Source organism: Somniosus microcephalus, chromosome 7, assembly GCF_052327205.1.
Source record: "Somniosus microcephalus isolate GS21.2 chromosome 7, FLI_Smic_1.0, whole genome shotgun sequence".
Taxonomy (NCBI): Eukaryota; Metazoa; Chordata; class Chondrichthyes; order Squaliformes; family Somniosidae; genus Somniosus; species Somniosus microcephalus.
The window spans coordinates 177,920,529-177,942,800 of record NC_140993.1 but is presented as its reverse complement, the minus strand read 5'-3'; the positions used below and the strand labels follow the sequence as shown (position 1 = coordinate 177,942,800).

The 22,272-nt window shown below is 41.2% G+C and overlaps 1 protein-coding gene across 7 annotated transcripts in view; it reads right to left on the bottom strand.

The window, feature by feature from the left end:
- The window catches only part of mib1 (MIB E3 ubiquitin protein ligase 1), a 298,565-nt gene that overhangs the window by 240,857 nt on the left and 35,436 nt on the right, over positions 1-22,272 (bottom strand). For all 7 annotated transcript variants that reach the window (XR_015079035.1, XR_015079034.1, XR_015079036.1 and 4 more), the window contains exons 4-5: positions 13,062-13,166; positions 9,701-9,767 (exon numbers count right to left, since the gene is read on the bottom strand). Coding sequence is in view for 4 of the 7 variants with exons in the window: in XM_085993275.1 (XP_085849401.1) it covers positions 9,701-9,767; positions 13,062-13,166 (172 nt within the window). In the remaining 3 variants the exon portion in view is untranslated. The remainder of the gene's footprint in view (positions 1-9,700; positions 9,768-13,061; positions 13,167-22,272) is intronic.

Here is a 22,272-nt window from a genome sequence, read left to right as displayed (position 1 = left end):
CTTCTGTGCTGTATCATTCTACATTGTATCCATTTTCACAGTGGGGGGAAGAGTGAGGGGTCAAAAGATCAGGATAATGAAACAGTTTGGGTGGAGGTAAGGAATAATAAGGGGAAAAACACACTAGTGGGCGTAGTCTATAGGCCTCCGAACAGTGGCAACTCTGTTGGACGGAGTATCAATCAGGAAATAGTTGAGGTTTGTAATAAGGGAACATCTATAATTATGGGGGATTTTAACTATCATATTAATTGGACAAATCAAATTGGGCAGGGCTGCCTTGAGGATGAGTTCATTGAGTGTATTAAGGATGGGTTTCTTGAGCAGTATGTAACTGAACCGACCAGGGGGCAAGCAACCTCAGATCTGGTCCTGTGTAACGAGACGGGATTAATTAAAAATGTCCTAGTAAAGGATCCCCTTGGAATGAGTGGCCATAACATGGTTGAATTCCATATTCAATTAGGAGGGTGAGAAGGTTGGATCTCAAACAAGCGTGCTAAGCTTGAATAAAGGAGACTATGAAGGTATGAGAGCGGAATTGAGGGGAGTGGATTGGGAAAATAGATTAAAGGGTAAGACGATACATGACCAGTGGTGTACATTTAAGGAGTTATTTTACAACTTCCAAAAAATATATATTCCACTGAGAAGAAAAGGGTGTAAAAGAAAAGAGAGCCATCCGTGGCTAAGTAAAGAAATTAAGGATAGTATTCGACTAAAAACAAGGGCATATAAAAGGTAGCCAAATCTAGTGGGAGGTTAGAGGATTGGGAAAACTTTAAAAGACAGCAAAAAATAACAAAAAGATTGATTAAGAAAGGGAAGATAGATTATGAAAGTAAATTAGCAAAAAATATAAAAACAGATAGTAAGAGTTTTTATAGTTATATAAAAAGCAAAACGGTGGCTAAAGTAAATGTTGGTCCCTTAGAGGATGAGACCGGGAAATTAATGGTGGGAAATATGGAGATGGCAAAAACACTGAATGAATATTTTACATCAGTCTTTACATTAGAAGACACTAAGAATATCCCAACACTGGACAAACAGGGGGCTAAAGGGGGGAGGGAGGAGCTAAACACGATCAAAATCACTAAGGAAGTGGTACTCGGTAAAATAATGGGACTCAAGGCGGATAAATCACCTGGACCTGATGGCTTACATCCTAGGGTCTTGAGGGAAGTGGCGGTAGGGATTGTGGATGCATTGGTAATAATTTTCCAAAACTCCCTGGACTCGGCAAAGGTCCCGGCAGACTGGAAAACTGCTAATGTAACATCCTTATTTAAAAAGGGCAGTAGACAGAAGGCTGGAAACTATAGACCGGTTAGCCTAACATCTGTGGTAGGTAAAATTTTGGAGTCTATTATTAAGGAGACAGTAACAGGACATTTGGATAATCATAATTTAATAGGACAAAGTCAGCATGGTTTTATGAAGGGGAAGTCATGTTTGACAAATTTGCTGGAGTTCTTTGAGGAAGTAACATATAGGGTGGATAAAGGGGAACCAGTGGACGTAGTGTATTTAGACTTCCAAAAGGCATTTGACAAGGTGCCACACAAAAGATTATTGCTTAAGATAAAAAATCACGGGATTGGGGGTAATATTCTGGCATGAATAGAGGATTGGCTATCTAACAGAAGGCAGAGAGTTGGGATAAATGGTTCATTCTCAGACTGGCAATCAGTAACCAGTGGTGTTCCGCAGGGGTCAGTGCTGGGTCCCCAACTCTTTACAATCTATATTAACGATTTGGAGGAGGGGACCGAGTGTAACATATCAAAGTTTGCAGATGATACTAAGATGGGAGGGAAAGTAGTGAGTGAGGAGGACATAAAAAACCTGCAAGGGGACATAGACAGGCTAAGTGAGTGGGCAGAGATTTGGCAGATGGAATACAATACCGGAAAGTGTGAGGTTATGCACTTTGGCAGGAAAAATCATAGAGCAAGTTATTATCTTAATGGCAAGAAACTGGAAAGTACTGAAGTACAAAGGGATCTGGGGGTCCTGGTGCACGAAACTCAAAAGGTTAGTATGCAGGTGCAACAAGTGATTAAGAAGGCCAATGGAATGTTGGCTTTCATTGCTAGGGGGATAGAATATAAAAATAGGGAGGTATTGCTTCAGTTGTACAAGGTATTGGCGAGACCGCACCTGGAATACTGCGTACAGTTTTGGTGTCCATACTTAAGAAAGGACATACTTGCTCTCGAGTCAGTACAAAGAAGGTTCACTCGGTTAATCCCGGGGATGAGGGGATGGACATATGAGGAGAGGTTGAGTAGATTGGGACTCTACGCATTGGAGTTCAGAAGAATGAGAGGCGATCTTATTGAAACATAAAAGATTGTGAAGGGGTTGGATCGGGTGGATGCGGGGAAGATGTTCCCAATGATGGGTGAAACTAGAACTAGGGGGCATAGTCTTAGAATAAGGGGCTGCTCTTTCAAAACTGAGATGAGGAGGAACTACTTCACTCAGAGGGTGGTAGGTCCATGGAATATGCTGCCCCAAAAAGCTGTAGAAGCTACATCATTACATAAATTTAAAACAGAAATAGACAGTTTCCTAGAAGTAAAGGGAATTAAGGGTTACGGGGAACGGGCAGGAATTTGGACATGAGTCTAGGTTCGGATCGGTCATGGCCCTGTGGGTAGCGGAGCGGGCCCAGGGGCCGTGTAGCCTGATGCTGCTCCTATTTCGTGTGTCTAATTCTGTTAGATTCAGGAGATGGTTCTGTGATAGTGGATTGGCGGTTAGGATCAGATCAGCCATGATCTTATTGAATGGCGGAGCAGGCTTGAGGGGCCGATTGGCCTACTCCTGCTCCTATTTCTTATGTTCTTATGTAAGAGGACAACATACCAGCAGTATAAGGGAACCTAAGAATAAGTTATGGGCGGGGGGTGGGCGGAAGAGAACATAGTAGATTTAAAACAAGTTTTCTTTTTTTTTAAATAGTAATGTCGTAAATAATGGGACTTAATATAGACAAATATCCAGGACATGATGGTTTCCACCTCAGGGTATTCAAAAAAATAGGCAAGTAATTTGCAGATGCATTACCATAATTTTCCAAACCGCTCCAGATTCAGGAATTGAACCTTTGTATTGGACAATTGCAAATATCACTTTTTTATTTTAGAAAGGAAGGAGAAATCAGGTAACTACAGAGCTGTCAGTTTATCAATTATCAGGGAGTCACTGGAATATATCAGAGACAGAGTGACTAATCACTTGGGAGAAGCATCAGTTGAGCAAAGGGTCAGCATGGATTTTTAAAGGGTAGTTCATGTCTGACTAATAGCGTTAAATTTTTTGAAGTGGACAGGGGCATGGCAGTGGATGTTGTCTATATGGACTTCCAGAAGGCATTTGACAATGATTAATATATATTAATGACTTGGATATACAACTCTATTCCTTCATCTAAGTTTAAAGATGGCACAACATTAGGAGGCACCATAAGTTTGGGTGGATAGAAGTAGGAAGTTAGAAAGGAACAAAGGCAGATTAAGTGAGTAAGCAAAACTATGGCATATGAAGTTCAATGTGGGGAGGTGTGAGATCATCTACTTTGGATCTGACGAAGACAAATCAGAATATTTTCTGAATGGAGAGAGAATAGGTGTTGCGGAAAAGCAAAGGGATTTAGGTGTCCATGTAAACAAATCACTAAAAACTAGTGCACATGTACAAAAAGTAATCAAAAAGGCTAATGGAATGTTGACCTTTATCTCAGGGGGTTGGAATTCAAGCGAGCAAGTGGTGCTTCAGTTGTACAGAGCCTTGATCAGACCCCATCTGAAGTACTGCATTCAGTTTTGGACATCAAACCTCAGGAAATATATATTGGCCTTGGAAGGAGTACAGGGCCGATGCACCATAAGAACACAAGAAATAGGAGTAGGCCATACGGCCCATCGAGCCTGCTCCAACATTCAATAAGATCACGGCTGATGATCTACCTGAACTCCACTTTTCTGCTCTATCCCCATATCCCTTGAATTATACCAGAATGATACCAGGGTTTAAATTTGTGATCTAATTGAGGAATTTAAAATGATAGAGAGATTACATAGGGTAGATACAGAGAAACCATTTCTTCTGGTTGGGGAACTGTAGAACACGAAGACATAATCTTAATTTTAGAGCTAGCCCATTTAAGGTCAAAATCAGTAAGCATTCTTTCACTAAAGGATTGTGGAAATCTGAAACACCCTCCCCAAAAGGCTGCAGATGCTGGGTAACTGGAATTTTCAAAACAATAATCAATAAGATTAATGTTGGATAAAGGTATCAAGGGATACGGAAGAAAGGAGTTGAGGTACAGATCAGCCATGATCTAACAGAACAGGCTCGAAGGTTTGAATGGCATACTCCTGTTCATATGTCGGAGTAACGCCTTTCATACAGGAGATTTGGATGTTAATGTATTGTGCTAAGAGGGGGAGTATCTCCACCACACGGGCTGCAGCGGTTCAAGGCGTCGGCTCACCACCAAGGACAATTAGGGATGGGCAATAAATGCTGGCCTTGCCAACGATGCCCACGTTCCATGAACAAATTTTTTTTTTTTTTTAATATAAAGTGAATTCCTGGTAAATCTCCAATTTTAATAAAGCTTTTACCAGCATTCCCATAGAAACTAGACACACAGTTCAAGAAGGGTTAATTTCAAAAGAGACATCTATTGAAGTCTAAAATAGGGAAAGACTTAAATTTGCCCACAAATAAAATGCATCCTTGGGATAAATAATAAGCTCCTCCACTTTACATAGAATTACATTACATAGAATATACAGCACAGAAACAGGCCATTCAGCCCAACTAGTCCGTGCTGGTGTTTATCCTCCACATGAGTCTCCTCCCATTCTATCTACTTCATCTCAGCCTTTCAGTGTATTTTATATTTCTTTTTCTCTCATGTACTTCTCTAGTTTCTTTTTGAAAGCATCTAAACTATTTGCCTCAACCACTTCCTGCGGTAACAAGTTCCACGTTCTAACCACTCTGAATAAAGAAATTGCTCATTTCCCTATTGGATTTATAAAATAACTATTTTGTTTTTTGGTCCCTAGTTTTGGCTTCTCCTACAAGTGGAAACATTCTCTCCACATCTACCCTGTCCAACCCATTCATAATTTTAAAGACCTCCATCTGACCATCTCGAAGTCTTCTCTTTTCTAAAGAAAAAAAGCCCACCCTGTTTAACCTTTTAATGATTTGTTCACCTGTATCCCTAGATCACTTGCTCTTCAACCCCATTCAATTTCTAGTGTAGATGATGTTTCTATTTTTCCTACCAAAGAGCATCACCTCACATTTGTCTATGTTAAAGTTCATTTGACACTTAACAATATGCCACTTATTGCAGAATTTTCTGGCATTACCATTCATACTTGCCAATCATCTCTTTATGGTGTCTCAAAGGTATAACTTTAAAAATGTGTTTATGGGGTCAGAGCGTCGCTGGCAATGCCAGCATTTATTGCCCATCCCTAGTTGCCCTTGAGAAGGTGGTGGTGAGCCTCCTTCTTGAACCGCTGCAGTCCATGTGGTGATGGTACCCCCACAGTGCTGTTAGGGAGGGAGTTCCAGGATTTTGACCCAGCGACGATGAAGGATCGACGATATACTTCTAAGTCAGGATGGTGTGTGACTTGGAAGGGAACTTGGAGGTGGTGGTGTTCCCATGCGCCTGCTGCCTTTGTCCTTCTAGGTGGAAGAGGTCGTGAGTTTGGGAGGTGCTGCTGAAGAAGCCTTGGCGAGTTGCTGCAATGCATCTTGTAGATAGTACACACTGCAGCCATGGTACGCCAGCGGTGGAGGGACTGAATGTTTAAGGTGGTGGATGGGGTGCCAATCAAGCAGGCTGCTTTGTCCTGGATGGTGTCGAGCTTCTCGAGTGTTGTTGGAGCTGCACTCATCCAGGCAAGTAGAGGGTATTCCATCACACTCCTTACTTGTGCCTTGGAAAGGCTTTGGGGAGTCAGGAGGTGAGACACTCGCCACAGAATACCTAGCCTCTGATTTGTTCTTGTTGCCATTGTATTTTTGTGGCTGGTCCAGTTAAGTTTCTGGTCAATGGTGACCCCCAGGATGTTGATAGTGGGGGATTCGGTGATGGTAATGCCATTGAATGCCAAGGGGAGGTGGTTAGACTCTCGCTTGTTGGAGGTAGTCATTGCCTGGCACTTCTGTGGCACGAATGTTACCTGCCACTCATCAGCCCAAGCCTGACCGTCGTTCAGGTCTTGTTGCATGCGGGCATGGACTGCTTCATTTTCTGTGGAGTTGTGAATGGTGCTGAACACTGTGCAGTCATCAGCAAACATCCCCATTTCTGACCTTATGTTGGAGGGAAGGTCATTGATGAAGCAGCTGAAGATAGTTGGGCCGAGGGCACTGCCCTGAGGAACTCCTGCAGCGATGTCCTGGGGCTGTGATGATTGATCTCCAACCACCACCACAACTACCTAATAAGTAATAATTTTACACTGAACTTATGCTCATTAGAAAACTTCAAAAATTTCACAAAAAAAAAATCATTCTCTGGATGTGGGCATCTTTGGCAAGGCCAACATATATTGCCCTAGTTACCCTTGAGAAGGTGGTGGTAAGCCATCTTTTTGAACCACTGCAGTCCATGTGGTGAAGGTACTCCCACAATGCTGTTAGGCAGCGAGTCCCAAGATTTTGACCTAGCAACAATGAAGGAATGGCGATATATGGCCATGTCAGGATGGTGCGTGACTTGTAGGTGGTGGTGTACACATGCACCTGCTGCCCTTGCACTTCTAGGTGGTGGAGCTGCGGGTTTGGGAGGTGCTGCGTCCTCTTGATTGGCACCGTGGCTGCACTGTGTACTATCAAGCGGGCTGCTTTGTCCTGATATAAGTGATGGGGATTGTAACAGGCATGTTCGTGCAAACGCAATGTGCCAGTTATACACAATGGCCAATAGAACGTGGTAGTGTTAATAAAATTAAAAATTACTGTTCAAAAGTAATTTTGTTGTGTGTGAAGTGCCTTGACTTTTTGACCTGATGGGCTGCTATGTCGATGCAGTTGCTTTTTTAAGTTATTAATTAAATGGGTTTGCAACATGCCTTATTCTTTGTCCAGTTTTAAGATTTTGTAGACGCTGCTATTCCAGTCATAACAAATTTTCTGTTTAGATGACGGTTTGAAAGAAAAGGCATGAAATGTATTATTGTTTCTGGTGTAAATAAAGTTACAACTGTCGTATTCCTGCTGTATTAGCCCCACAATATCAAAGTCTCTGATTTTTCTTTCACTAGCTTGTGGAAGACTGGAGTAATTTGAATTTGATTTTTTTTTTTAAATAAATGATCTCGATATAATTCATGTGAAATCTGGAGGCAGTGTTCTGGTATACTAAACCTGCATTTTAAATTGTAGAAGACATGAAAGCCTAAGGGTAGTGAAGTCTACCTCAATAAAAAGGATCTTTTATTACATTCAGTGCACCTTAACAAGGTGCGAACTAGTGAGTAAGCACAGCTGTTTCTAGCAGAAATAAACGCATCACTTAAAAATGCTACAACTGGCCACTTTGAAATTAGTGTTAATGCAAACAGTTAATGGTTATCACTTCTTCGCCAATGTAAGTGACTGCCTATTTTAAACATGGTTGTTTTGAACTTGGTTGTTTTAAGTGGTGGGGACTGTAGCAGCAAGCTTCTTGAATATTATTGGAGCTGCACTCATCCAGGCTGCGGAGAATATTCCATGACACTCCTAGCTTGTGCCTTGTAGGTGGTAAAGAGGCTTTGAGAAATCAGGTGGTGAGCCACTCACTGCAGAATAACAGGCCTCTGACCTGCTCTAGTAGCCAAAGCGTGTGTGTGGCTGGTCCAGTTCGATTTCTGATCATGGTGACCGCCAGGATGTTGATGTTGGGGGGATTCAGTGATACCAAGGGGAGGTGGTTATGCTCTCTCTTGCTGGAGATGGTCATTGCCCAACACTTGTGTGGCTTTAATGTTATCTACCACTTATCAGCCCAAGCCTGGATGCTGACTCCTTCCATCACTTTGCTGATGATTCAGAGTAGGCTGGGTTGGATTTTCCTGCTTTGTGGACAGGCCATACCTGGAGAATTTTGTATATCGTCAGGTAAATGCCAGTGTTGTAGCTGTACTCGAACAGCTTACCCAAGGTACAGCTAGTTCCAGAGCACAGTTCTTCAGCACTATAGCCAGGATATTGTCAGGGCTTGTAGCCTTTGCTGTGTCCAATGCACTCTGTTGTTTCTTGATGTCACACGGAGTGAATCAAATTACCTGAAGACTGGCATCAGTGATGGTGGGGATCGCCGGAGGAGGCCAAGAAGGATCATACACTCCGTACTTCTAGCTGAAGATGGTTGTGAACACTTCAGCCTTGTCTTTTGCACTCACATGCTGGGCTCTGCCATCACCGAGTATAGGGTTTTCAATGGAACCTCCTCAATTATTAACAAACATTTGTGACTGGATGTGGCAGGACTGCACAGCTTTGACCAGATCTGTTGGTCGTAGGATCGCTTAGCTCTTTCTATAGAATGCTGTTTCCGCTGTTTAGCATGCATGTAGTCTTGTGATATGCTAACCAGGTGAAACTCTCATTTTCAGGTATGCCAGGTGCTGCTCCTGGCATGCTCTTCTACACTTCTCATTTAACCAGTGTTGGTCATCTGGCTTAATGGTGACAGAGGAGTGAGGGATTTGCCAGGCCATGAAGTTACAGATTGTGATGGTATACAATTTTGCTGCTGCTGATGACCCACAGCGCCTTATGGATGCCTAGTTTTGAGCTGCTAGATCTGTTCTTTAGCTGTTCTGACGAAATGTCATCAAACTGAAATGTTAACTCTGTTTCCCTTTTCACAGGTAGTTTGGCGAGGATGAGTTCAAGTAGGAGAATTATCATTCGAAGGTTTTCATCCAATTCGCCTACACTGGATATAAACCCGTTGGAACTTTCTGCAGGTGGCACAATTGCTTAACCGCCACCTGGCACTCGGCATTGACCTGCCCCAGGTAGTAGTCATACAAAATACTGCAGATGCTGGAAATCTGAAATAACAGACAATGCTGGAAATATTCAGCAGGTCAGGCAGCATCTGTGTGGAGAGAAACAGAGTTAACGTTTCCGGTCGATGACCTTTTATCAGAGATGCTGCCTGACCTGCCGAGTATTTCCAGCATTTTCTGATTTTATTCCAGGTAGTACAGTCTACAGTTATTACAATAGCAGGTTTTAACACTCGAACTCCAGAAAGTGCCAATGGCTCCAGCTAGAAGAGCACCTGGAAGAGTGTGGTGGAACCCTTGATGGAAGACATGTCGTCAAAAGGCAAAGAGCTAATCCTTGAATTAGCCAACAGCACCCACAACCTGCAAGTCATTACGCAGCTGCAGTACATAACTTCAATGAAAGAGCAACATGGACAGTCTGAAACAACAACAGGGTTCATTCCCCCCTGCCTCAAGAGTTACCATCATGCATGATGGAGAGGAGTGGAGCAGTCATAGGCACTCAAACGATTATTGGCCGATGATGGATATAAACCCAGATCCCAGGAGTAAAAAGTCAGTGTGCTAAACCGCTGTACTATGTATTCATCTCATTTGCTTGAGTTTTGAGTCTTTGAGTCCTTATGAAAAATTCTGTAGTTACATACCTAGCACAGGACAATGATCTCTGTAAAAGGAACCTCCTTTTGCATCCTGGACACATTTCAAGTCAGACTGGATAAAAGAAGGAAAGAAAATCATATTAATGCTCCTAAATTATATATACACATCATACCCAGACACACAAAACAGAGGTTAAATATGAAGGTTTTACTCTCCCACTCTAGTTAATGGTAAAATAGAAAGCAGAACTTCCCAGATGGTTCAGGGACTTCATCCTGTGTGTGGCAGGTCCAATTACTGCTCAGTGCTGACTTAGATAATCTCAAGCACTGTAGCAGTAGGGTTAGTACAATTGGATTCAGCCAGGGTTGGGGAAGGAGGGAAGAGCAAAAAAAGAGCTGTGGTTTTCACTCAATAATTATTCAATAATTCAGCTCGAATTGTTTCAGCATGAATGTGGATGCTGGGATAGGGCTTGATCAGGCTAGGCTTTGATGTCCCACACAGTCAAATAGCTTGACAAGGCTCACACAATTAATAAACATTCCCAGAACAAGACACCAAAAGTGATTGAAACCCCTGCAAGCTTCACCAAGAAAGTAAGGGAGAAAATTATCAGTAATTAAGACTAAAATTATTGTGGAAAAATATTTGCTTTCCTTCCCCACCAAGATGGATTGACTGCAACAGAACTTTTCATCCAAACAAGCAACCTCCATCAAACCTTTCAGTACAACTCAATGGTTTCAATAAACAGTCATAGAATTCTCCTTTTCCATGTTGCAGCTTTTAAAATGCAAAGTACCCACTTAGCCATTTTCTAATGAGAATTTAAAATACAGCCCTAAATTCACTTCAAACCAAATATGAAGTAAATGCCATTCCTGGAGTATTCCTTTAAAATTATGAAGATTTAACATTTTTAAACTAGTCTGGGTTTATTAATGTGTGCTGGGTTGACTTTCTGGCATTGCATTTTTACTGTGAATAAACCCCACTAAATGCCAACACATGGTTCTCCTGCAATCAAAAGCACTCAACATAAACAAATCAATCTCCACACAGAGGACAACAATGAAGAGCCACTTTTCCATGGGTCTTAAATTCAGAGAGTGGAATAACAATCCCCTTCTGCATCCTGCTAAACACCAATCAGTTCAGTGTTTTACCTCAACACCAGCTCAGCATCAGTTTCCAACTATGCTACATACAATTATTCTCAGCCAGGGTGTCTATCTCATCTGAATCTTTGAGGTGGTTGCGGGGGGGGGGGGGGGGGCTCCATTTGATCAATCAGCAGAAAGCATAGGCAAGAGCAAAACTGACATGAATCCACAATTCAATACCACTACCGCATCTCATTAATGCACTAATCTACCTCAAAATATAAGTAATTAGATTTCTGTTTTGCTTCCTGCTTATGAGATAAGAAAATAAACAGTTTGGGGACAATAATTTACAACTGCAGCTAAGGAATGAGTCCTGAAACAGATAAATTGAAATAAGACAGATAAGATTTGATGGCATGTGCATAATTAATCTCAAGCAAATTAATGCAGAACTAAAATAATGTCACTCAAAGCACTGGAGAGGTACCACCAACGCTGCCTCTGCAAGATCCTGCAAATCCATTGGCACGATAGGCGCACCAACATCAGTGTTCTTGCTCAGGCCAACATCCCCAGTATCGAAGCTTTGACCACGCTCAATCAGCTCCGATGGACGGGTCACATTGTCCGCATGCCCGATACGAGACTCCCAAAACAAGCGCTCTACTCGGAGCTCCAGCACGGCAAGAGAGCCTCAGGTGGGCAGAGGAAACGCTTCAAGGACACCCTCAAAGCCTCCTTGAAAAAGTGTAACATCCCCACCGACACCTGGGAATCCCTGGCCCAAGACCGCACAAAGTGAAGGAGAAGCTTCGGGAAGGCGCCGAACACCTCGAGTCTCTTCGCCCGGAGCAAGCGGAAGCCAAGCGCAGGCAGCACAAGGAGCGCACGTCAATCCAAGCACCCCACCCACCCGCCCCTTCAACCACCGTCTGCCCCACCTGTGACAGAGACTGTAGGTCCCGCATTGGACTCATCAGTCACCTGTGAACTCATTTTTAATGTGGAAGCAAGTCATCCTCGGTTCCGAGGGACTGCCTAAGAAGAAGAAAATAATGTACATTATAAGTTATATTCTAAAGTTTTGCTTGATTGCCTCTTGTGGCAAAGAAAAACTTCCTTCATAACAAATGAGTCGGGGTTTGTGAAGGAATGGGCTTAATGGGTTGAATGTTTTAGCCTGCGCTGCACTAAGCTTCAAAAACTCTGAATTAGGTATTGTTTTTGTTCTACTCTCCGGTAAACACTTAAACCAGTTTACTGACTCTTTTTACGCCACAATGAGATCATTTAGCACAGAATAATGGAACATTCACATTGACCAGGATTTTGCGTCGACGTTCACCTTTGTGACAGCTACCCACAATGTTTTTGCGGGCTTCAGAGCACAGAGTTCCACTAATTTGGCGTCTGTTTCAGGGCCAAGAAGGTTGTTCAGCAGTAATTATCACTTATCATGCCGTTAAAACTCACTTACTCCTGAATGCACCAGCCCCAACTTTTTCAGCCGTTTTTAAGTTCGGAACGAGTAGGCAAGCACCCCAAGCTTACGCCCTTGCAGTCATTTCAGTGCCGAGTCTATAGGCGAGGACTGCAACAGCGCATCCCGCGGAGGAGTGGGCATCTCTGACAGCAACTTCTGGGTTTCCACATTTAACTGCACATGTGCACACTCCAGAAGTTGCTGTCAGATTTTCTCCATTATAACGGTGAGCGCAGTTAGCCTCTCAGTTATTTTCATCACAAAATCCAGCCCATTGTTTTACACTGCACATCTTTTCAGGAGCACATTTCATACCACCTCCACACTTGGAACATTAACCATTTAATAACAGAAAAGATTCTGAAGGTTCTGTAACTTCCTCCATTAAATGTTTAGATTGTATTTGTAGTACCCAAGATGTAATGTTTAGGTTACATTTTAACCCACATTATATCACTTATTGTACAAGGTAATTGAATACTACTGGGTAATAAACTTATTTAATTCAAGGGCAAGTTGGCCTGTTTGCTTGGTGCATGTAAAAGGAGCTCAAATACGCAAACAAGATGTGGAAAGTTTTACTCTAAGTTACAACTTATGTAGAGTATAAACACAGACTTCATTAGTGATCTTTACAAAGACCAATTTTTGTTTTGATCAATATGCATGACTTCTCATTAATGAAGGCTTAACATTACTTTAGTGCAGTTCTTTTCTAAGTGTCACATCACAATCAACACACTATAGCACACGCTCAGATCAGCCAAACTCTTCATCCAAATAATGTAGAATTGTATTGCTGACCCTACTTACCATGCCTTCAAACCCCACTCTGTATAAATTCTTGGCTCCATTGTCCCACAAAACATATGCTGCACTGTGAGGGCTAGAGGCACTCCAATCTTGGATTTCAGTGACCTAGAAAAGAAGACATTCACATCACTACAGTACTACTAAAACAAATCTAGCCGAGTTTTAATGTATAAATCAGAGAAAAGGGAGGGATACAGGGTACATTTAGGGCCTTAAAAGGGGGGGGGCAGGAGGGGAAGGACAAAAGAGGGTGTAAATGACTGGAAAACTACCTCAGGGAGCAAGGAAAAAAAAATCAGTGGGGGAAAGCCGGGGGTTGCCGAGATCACCTTGGGAGATTCTAGGTGGACACATTATTTACCTAAAAATCAAGTAACATTTATACCCTTGTATCCAATGGAAAACTGAGGCCAGATTTGAATGCGTTAACATGTCACAACTTAATTAAGTGATTCAGACTCATTTGTTTCCAATAGCTTTAGTAGCAGCGTACTAGATTCTCACCCGGAGGACATTTACTTTTGACTCAATAGATAACTGTTGTCCAGTCTTGGGCGAGCTGCCAGAAGATGTGCTTATAGTAGAATCAACCTAGCTCTGCAGAAGCACAGCTGTCTGCTGCTAAAGGCTGGAATTTTTTTAGGAGGCATGAAGATGACGACAGTCAAGACGACCCTAACTGAAGGCAGCAGGAGAGCACAGAAGGAGTTTAAAATGTACAAGGACATTTTTAACAGTTCTGGTGTACTTGCCAAAATTCTATTGCAATAGTGCATTCATAGAAACATAGAAGATAGGAGCAGGAGTAGGCCTTGAATATATTTAATGAATTGGCCTCTACTGCCTTCTGTGGTAGAGAATTCCACAGGTTCACCACTCTCTGGGTGAAGAAATTCCTCCTCATTTCTGTCCTAAATGGCCTACCCCTTATCCTTAGACTGTGACCCCTGGTTCTGGACTCCCCAACCATCGGGAACATCCTTTCTGCATCTAGTCTGTCCAGTCCTGTAAAGATCTAAGGCTTATAAGGCTGGAGGAGGTTAGAGATAGGAAGGGGCGAGCCATGGAGGGATTTGAAAACGAGAATAAGGATTTTAAAATTGAGGCATTGATGGACCGGGAGCTAGTGTAGGTCAGCAAGCACAAGGCTGATAAATGAACAAGACTTGAAGCAAGTTAAGATATGGGCACAAGTTTATGAAGGGTGAAAAATGGGAGGCTGGCCAGGAGAGCACTGGAATAGTCAAGTCTAGAGGTAATAAAGGCATGCATGAGGAGTTTCAGCAGCAAATGAGCAGAGGCAGGATCAGAGTCGGGCAATGTTGGAGGTAAAGTTGGCAGTCTTGGTGATGGCGTGGATATGTGGTCGGAAGCTCATCGAGGTCAAACACAACACCAATTTTGCAAATGGCCTGGCTCAACTTCAGACAGTTGCCAAGGATGGAAACGGTGGCCAGGGAACAGAGTATTTGGCAGGGTCCAAAGACCATAGCTTCAGTCTTCCCAATATTTAGTTGGATGAAATTTCTGCTCATCCAATATTGGATGTCAGACAAGCAATGTGACAAATCAGAGACAGTGAAGGGATGGAGAGAGGTGGCGGAGAGATAGAGCTGAGAGTCGTCAGCGCACGTGAAACCTGATCTTCTGTTTTCGGATGATATCGCCGAGGGGTAGCATGTAGATGAGAAATAGAAGGGGGCCAAGGATAGATCGTTGGAGGACTGTTGCCTCACAGCGCCAGGGACCCGGGTTCGAATCCGGCCTCGGGCGACTGTCTGTGTGGAGTTTGCACATTCTCCCCGTGTTTGCGTGGGTTTCCTCCGGGTGCTCCGGTTTCCTCCCACAGTCCAAAGATGTGCGGGTTAGGTTGATTGGCTATGATAAATTGACCCTTAGTGTTAGGGGGATTAAATACGTGGGTTTACGGGAATAAGGTGGGATATGTGTTGGTGTAGGGGTTACGGGGATCGGGTGGGATATGTGGCGGTGCAGGCTCGATGGGCCGAAATGGCCTCTATCTGCACTGTGGGGTTTCTGTGATTCTGTGACTCCAGATGTAACAGTGTGGGAGTGGGAAGAGAAGCCATTGCAGGTGATTCTCTGGCTACGATTCGATAGATAAGAATGGAACCAAGCAAAGGCAGTTCTACCCAGCTGAATGACGGAGGAGAGGTATTGGAGGAGGATGGTGTGGTCAACTGTGTTGAAGGCTGCAGATAGGTCTAGAAGGATGAGGAGGGATAGTTTATCATGGTCACAGTCACAAAGAATGTCATTTGTGACTTTGTATACCCTTTTTAATGCAAGATACACAATATGCTTAACATTTCTTGTGCAATATTCATATTTCTCAGGAAAATAAACCTGGTTAACTATGCTTAGATTTTCCAGTCTTTGGATAATATAGCAAGAGAAATGTTCAAACCACTCCCAGTGATTTTAATGAGAAACATCACTATCTCGGAGGCACAAGAATGATTAGAGAGAGCAGATTAACGTTTGTGGACTGTTACCAGTTCTTGAATACAAGTAGTGCACTGTTTAAGATTATGCCTATGTTTCTGAAAATCATTTTATTTGTAAACAAATCTGGATCGTACTTTCGCCTGCCCAAAATGGATGAACATTGTGACTATTTTTCACTTTTCAAAACAACAGGAAACATTTTACAAGTTCTCCAGTAATCACTTTACCATGGGGTTAAACTTAGACTTGGGTTGCGCTAACTCAGTTGTGCCGAGAATAAAATACGCAGGTTTCAGATTATAATAGCTGGTCTTAAGCAAACAGTAAATTTGTTGGAAAAAAAAAGTTAACAGAACACTAAACATCAACCCTGGACAAGTGAACAACCTGCTCCCAAGTCTCTGCCAATGCCATTCTGTAACCAGCATCGCATGGAGTGATCCTCCTACTCAATCTTTCATGGGAAAAAGGGAATTACCTAGTCTTCATTCCTCATAAAAAGGACACATCTGAAAATCAGGGAAATTTACAACTCTGCATTCCAACACTCCTTACCCGAGTATATTGATGTTTCAATGCACTGAGCCACCAACAGTCAATTTAGAAGTGCATGTTTAGAAATATACATAACCAACAAACCAAAGCACAAAACTTGTCTGTTCAAATCTCCACCAATTTTCTTTGTTCTACATTCTTGTGAATTGCAGTTCTACTGCATGTGTAATTGTATGATTAGTGCACAGATGTATTAGCCTATATTCCTCAAAGAATAGTGTAATCTGTCATATTTCATCCCAAATGTTCTTGATAATGGAAACTATTTCCTTTGTTATTTGTATCAGAAATCTGGATAGTCTGTATTTAATGACAGTAAGTAGCTAAACTGTGTAATGGTTTTGTGTGGAAAGTACAAAAGCAGCTGTTGGACACTCAGAATTTTCACAGATAAAACAGCACTTAACAAGGAAGGAACTTCTGTCTGAAGCTTCTACTGTTGCAATGCCCTTTCATTGCATGAATTTTAAAAGCATGCGAACTTGATTTGTAAACATGCAAATTCTCTCGTGAATATCTTAAATTCATGCCCTCTAGTTATCAGTAAAAATAGTATAATTTCAGCTTAGTATTAACTCACCTAAATTCTAATATTTTTCAATAGAATCCCCATGCATTTCGGAAGCAACGTTCCAGGATAAGGTTCCACAACAGCTTTACTATAAATATTGAGGATAACTACCAATTCCGTTAGAAATTTAATTTTTTTTAAAAAATTGTTCATCAAATTTTCTCCCCTCCTATTTTTCCTCAGATGAAGTTGTTGACTTCTTGCTGGTGTAGTATAGACAGTCATCCTTTCCAACTGTCCATTATTCATGTGTGAGCCTTGACAGTGCGCATCAAACTATTCAACTGCAAAATAGAGTGTATCACAGGCAACCTTGGTCATGTTCTCACCCAATATTCACATGCACACTTCCAGCAGAAGCTGCTAAATAGCAATCAAAAGCAGGAAGCCTGAACAATTTTCTCCAATCTAGCGCAGTGATGCTAAAGCCAAATGTAAATCTCCCACTGCTGAGCAAAACCCAGCCAAAAGCCACAAAGATGATAGTAAACCTGATTAATGAGGCAGCTATGTTATTTTCAATTTTAAAGGAAAAACCAACAGGAAACAGAAGAGCATTCTCCCAATAAACACTTGAGGCCATATTCTGGACTATTCCTTCAATCTAAAAATGTCACCTTTGCCAATTCTCTAGCTATTGTTTTTTTAATTTACCTATGTACACATGGTTCCTTTGTCACTTCAACTGGTTGTCAATGGACGCAAGAAGATAAAGAATTTTGAACCATTTATCATGGATATTGTTTATTATACAATAAGCATGTTTTCTTGTCTTTATCCACAGAACGTTAAATTTTGACAGCTCTACTTACGATGGATTCTAAGTTTAATCATAAAGGGACTATGCCCCCAAGTGTAGCATCTCTTTTCACCAAGTATCTATCCTCCATATAGTTTCTCAATAACACATTGTCTCTAGCATTTTTTCCTCTCTCGTAATGCCAACATCCTACATTTAATTTTAGCAATGATTTTAATTACACTATCCCACAACTTCCAATAAATTCCACAGCTCACTTTCAATCTACCATTAGTCTTGCTCCCTTCCTATTAGGCTTCCTCATCTGTCCTTGATCCCTGTATAATAAGAAAAATTACTGTCAAAGAGGAAGCGTTGCAGTATAATTTTAACTATCGTTAACTTTTTAAACTATCAATACAGTTTGTGATATTAGCCTGTCAGAACTCAGAACACTTCAAATTAAGTCCCAGTTCAAACAACAACAACAACTTGTATTTATATAGCACCTTTAATGTAGTAAAACATCCCAAGGTGCTGCACTGGAGTATTTTAAGACAACAAATTTGACACCGATCCACATAAGGATAAATTAGGGCAGGTGACCAAAAGCTTGGTCAAAGAGGTAGGTTTTAAGGAGCATCTTAAAGGAGGAAAGAGGTAGAGAGGTTTAGGGAGGGAATTCCAGAGCTTGGAGCCTAGACAACAGAAAGCACGACCACCAAAGGTTGAGTGATTATAATCAGGGATGTTCAAGAGGGCAGAATTAGAGGAGCGCAGAGATCTCGGGGGGGGGGGGGGGGGGGCTGAAGGAGATTAGAGAGAGATAGGAAGGGGCGAGGCCATGAAGGGATTTGAAAACAAGGATGAGAATTTTGAAATCGAGGCGCTGCTTAACCAGGAGCCAATGTAGGTCAGCGAGCACAGGGGTGATGGGCGATCGGGACTTGGTACGGGTTAGGACACGGGCAGCCGAATTTTGGATGACCTCAAGTTTACATAGGGTGGAATGTGGGAGGCCAGCCAGGAGTGCACTGGAATAGTCAAGTCTAGAGGTAACAAAGGCATGGATGAGGGTTTCAGCAGATTTACTGTAGATTTATTGGATTTGAAGCAGTTGCACTAACACACAAAGCTCTCTTTAAAAAAAAAGTCACTCGGAACAAATTATGCAATAACATGACATAATATAGATTATTGCACAAGAGATTCAAGTAGACAATGCAAAATCCAGAAACACTGCAAATGGATGTTTTGCAAACTGAAAAGAAAAACAGTAGTATGCTTGATTGCTTTGTTCCAGTTTTGCCTAACTTGCAACACCACAGCGTTTATTCTGCACATAAGGAATACATTTAGTACAATGCTGTATGAAAGGCTGAGCGAGAGATATTTAGTAGACGCGAATCATATATGTATAAATTCAAGTGTAGCCACTGACCAACTAATATTACCCATAATTACTACTGGGTAACTAAAATGCTAAGACTTGTTCAGGATGCAGCTGCAAGGACAGTCAAAAGCAGTTTTGACTAAGCTTGGATAACAAACAGCCACAGGCTGCAAGTAAAGGTTAAATTGTTAAACACATCCTAATGCTAAGTAGAAATTAGAATTTGCTTAACAAAACTAATTGCAGATATACTAATTATTTTTTAAATGACATAAAAGAAGAGATAATGGAGATAAGGTATATATCTGGTAAATTAAAAGTGAGACAGTCTGGATACCTCAAGATTAGTGAAACAGCGCAGATATGGGCCCATGGCGTAGAAAGGCCTTGTACCAGGGAGGCTAGAAATGAAAGCGGTAAGACAAATTCCAATGGGGTGAAGAACTACAAACAAGATAACAAGACAGTAGGATAGGGTTGATGGAAAAGTATTTAAAAAGGAGTGGCCAAGATGCTACCCTTAGTCTGAGTGACAATGGTATTTTGACCATTAGAACCAATTAAAAAAGGTGATTTTGTTAAAGACCATATATGGATATATGGACACTGGCCAAACCAACTTTTGATAAGAAAAGGGTTAAAACCTCGATACTCAAAGAACAACTTTACAGACTTACTGTGAGAACAAAGGAACAGACTTACGACTACATCATCTGTGTCCAAGAGGTTCCAGAGACCAAGGGCTGCGAGCTACTCGTTAAAGCTATCGCCTTTTGTTAAGTATTGATTACGCTGTAAGCTTAATAAATCTTGATCTATTGCTCAAATATACTGGCTGCTACCTATTAGTGTCTTGTCCAAGAACTCGGAGATCATTAAGATCTTACAATGCCATCGTTTTTGTGTCTTTTAAAGTATATATAATTGGCTTATCAAGGTCCTGTTTGCTATTCATTTCTGTAGGACAGTACAATACAAATCCACCAATGTTTAAAACAACTGCCATAAAACAAAACTATGTTTCCTTCAAGTGTTTTTTCAGTACAACATCACTTAGCACTGCTTTTCCCCTCCAATATATCCACATTAATAGAAGAGCAGTCATTAACTTATGATACTTATGTTTTAACAGTGTATTTTAATTCCGCTGCACCATATAGTCAGGCCCTGTAATTACTTGAGTCATTTTCCTTCGCAATGTTATTGCCATCCTGCTTAAATAAAAATATTCCTCCAAATAAATTTTAAATTATACATACACATGGATTTTTTTTTTTTTTACAAAACAGATTCTGCTAATGATACTTTAAAAGGACTTTTTTTTTAAGTCACAATTTTATCAACCTAACAGTTCGGAAATCATTGCTTTTTGATTTGAAAATATTAAACTGCCAAGATGAGCAAGAGAGTATGTCAGCAGGCAGAATATTCAGTTTGCGAATCTTGATTTGGAAAAAGAAATCAGCCAAGTTAGTGTATCAGTAGATTTTTAAATACCCTTCAGTGGAAAGTGGAAACAATAGAACACATTACAAAGTATACCACTCCTTAAAATATATGAATTAAATTTTAAATTTTTTTCTGCCATTGCCAACCATTAATAAATTTTGAATGCTAGAGATATAAATCTTATAAAGTCACTGATTTAACTGGGTATATGGGGTCCTGGCTTGTCCTTTTCTATCTTGCTGTTACAATTGCTGTCGGCTGAACGTATCACAGATAGCTTGCTAACTTAATATGATGCTTTTGGGTAGAGCAGGCAGCGCTATTGTAGCTCACTCACATTTTTAAAGAAATTCCACCAAATTTCATCAGAAGGGATGGTGCCAGTCAGAATGACAGGCTGGTCAGTGTAAGCCAAATGAAATCCTAACTTTACAAGAGTATGATTCCCATTACAGACACACAGGAGGCAAGAAACTGGGAGACAGGCTATTTACAACAGGTGAACAACTTTATGTTGGCTGAATCTCATGAATTATACTACCAAGTTGGCTGTTGGCAGGTAGCAAGTGTAGTAGGAAACTTTTCTATATACCTTGTAACCTCACCTGAAAGTATGACTTCTACCCTTAATGTTCACAGCTTGTGTCTCTGTATTCAGAAGGTTTGGCCTGTGAATCTTTTCCTGCAATAATTTGTAACTTGCATAAAACAATGGATTCTACCGAGTGCTTTATAGACATCTGAAGAAAAGGACAATGATTCTTGCCTCAAATTGGTACCTCGTTAGCTTATCATGAAACAGCACCAGGAATGGAATGGCAAAGGCCACTGACCAGACTGCCCCACCTTCTTGAGGAAGGATGTTTAGAGGCAACAGCAAAGGCAACCTAATTAGTTGGGGTGTGGGACGAAGACAGTCATGTATGCTTGCTTTTCAACTATCTCATTTAAAAAAAGCTAAAAGAATTATTTTCATCATATTCTTCCCTTTCTTGTCTATTTGGGGGGGCGGAAAAGATTAATTATTTATAGCTGATTTTTTTTCTATCAAATTTACAGAAACCAAATCTTAAAGTTTTCAAACTAAATGAATACATTGCAATAATTTTAAAGAAATTCTTACACTAGCGATTTCTTTGTTCTGAAATGTTAGCAATGGAAATGATGTCCCTCCATGCAAGGAAAATATTTTGTATGAGAAGTTATGCATATGGAAGCAATAAAGCAGAATTATGAATGTGGAAAGCCATTCAGCCCACTGCAATTCATACATCCAAAAAAGCCTACAATTCCCTCCACTGCAGTATCACATTGGTTCTTGCATGATTCCCAGGCTTTCACCTCCACTGCTGAGAGCTCATTTCATGTATTGATCATTCTCTACATGAAGACCTTCTTGATATCAAACTTAAATTTGTCCTTTACTAGTTTGAACCCGTGTCCCCTTTTCCTACTCCCACCGAGTTTTCCGGATTTACCTTTTCCATACCGTTTACTGCCTTGTATACATCTCCTCTCAGACACCTCCTTTCCAGGATGAAAAGCTCAACTTTCTCCAGCCTTTCTTCCTAGCTCAGATCCTTGACACTAGTATCAACCTTGTGGCTCTTCTCTGCACTCTGCCTCTGGTGCTTGACTGTCAGCTTTGTGTCTCAGTAACTAGATCTGGGCACAATACTCTAGAGCTCTGGTCAGACCACATCTTTTTTGTTTTATCATGACTTCCTCGGACTTGTATTTTGGTTATACAATGCAAGATTCTATTGGTTTGTTGATTGCTGCTCTCCATATGTTGGACATGTTGTGCATTAAATATATTAAGACTTCTAGGTCTCTTTCAACTTCATCCTTGTAGTGTGTGGCTTGTTTTCCTTCCTATGTGCAGTAGTTTACTTATTTTAAATGTATTTATTACTCATTACATTTCATCTGCCATTGTTTTGCTCAAATATTTTATCCAACTCATTTTGTAATTTCTTATCTACTTAGAATTTAGAAATTTACAGCACAGAAAGAGGCCAAGAGGCCATCGTGT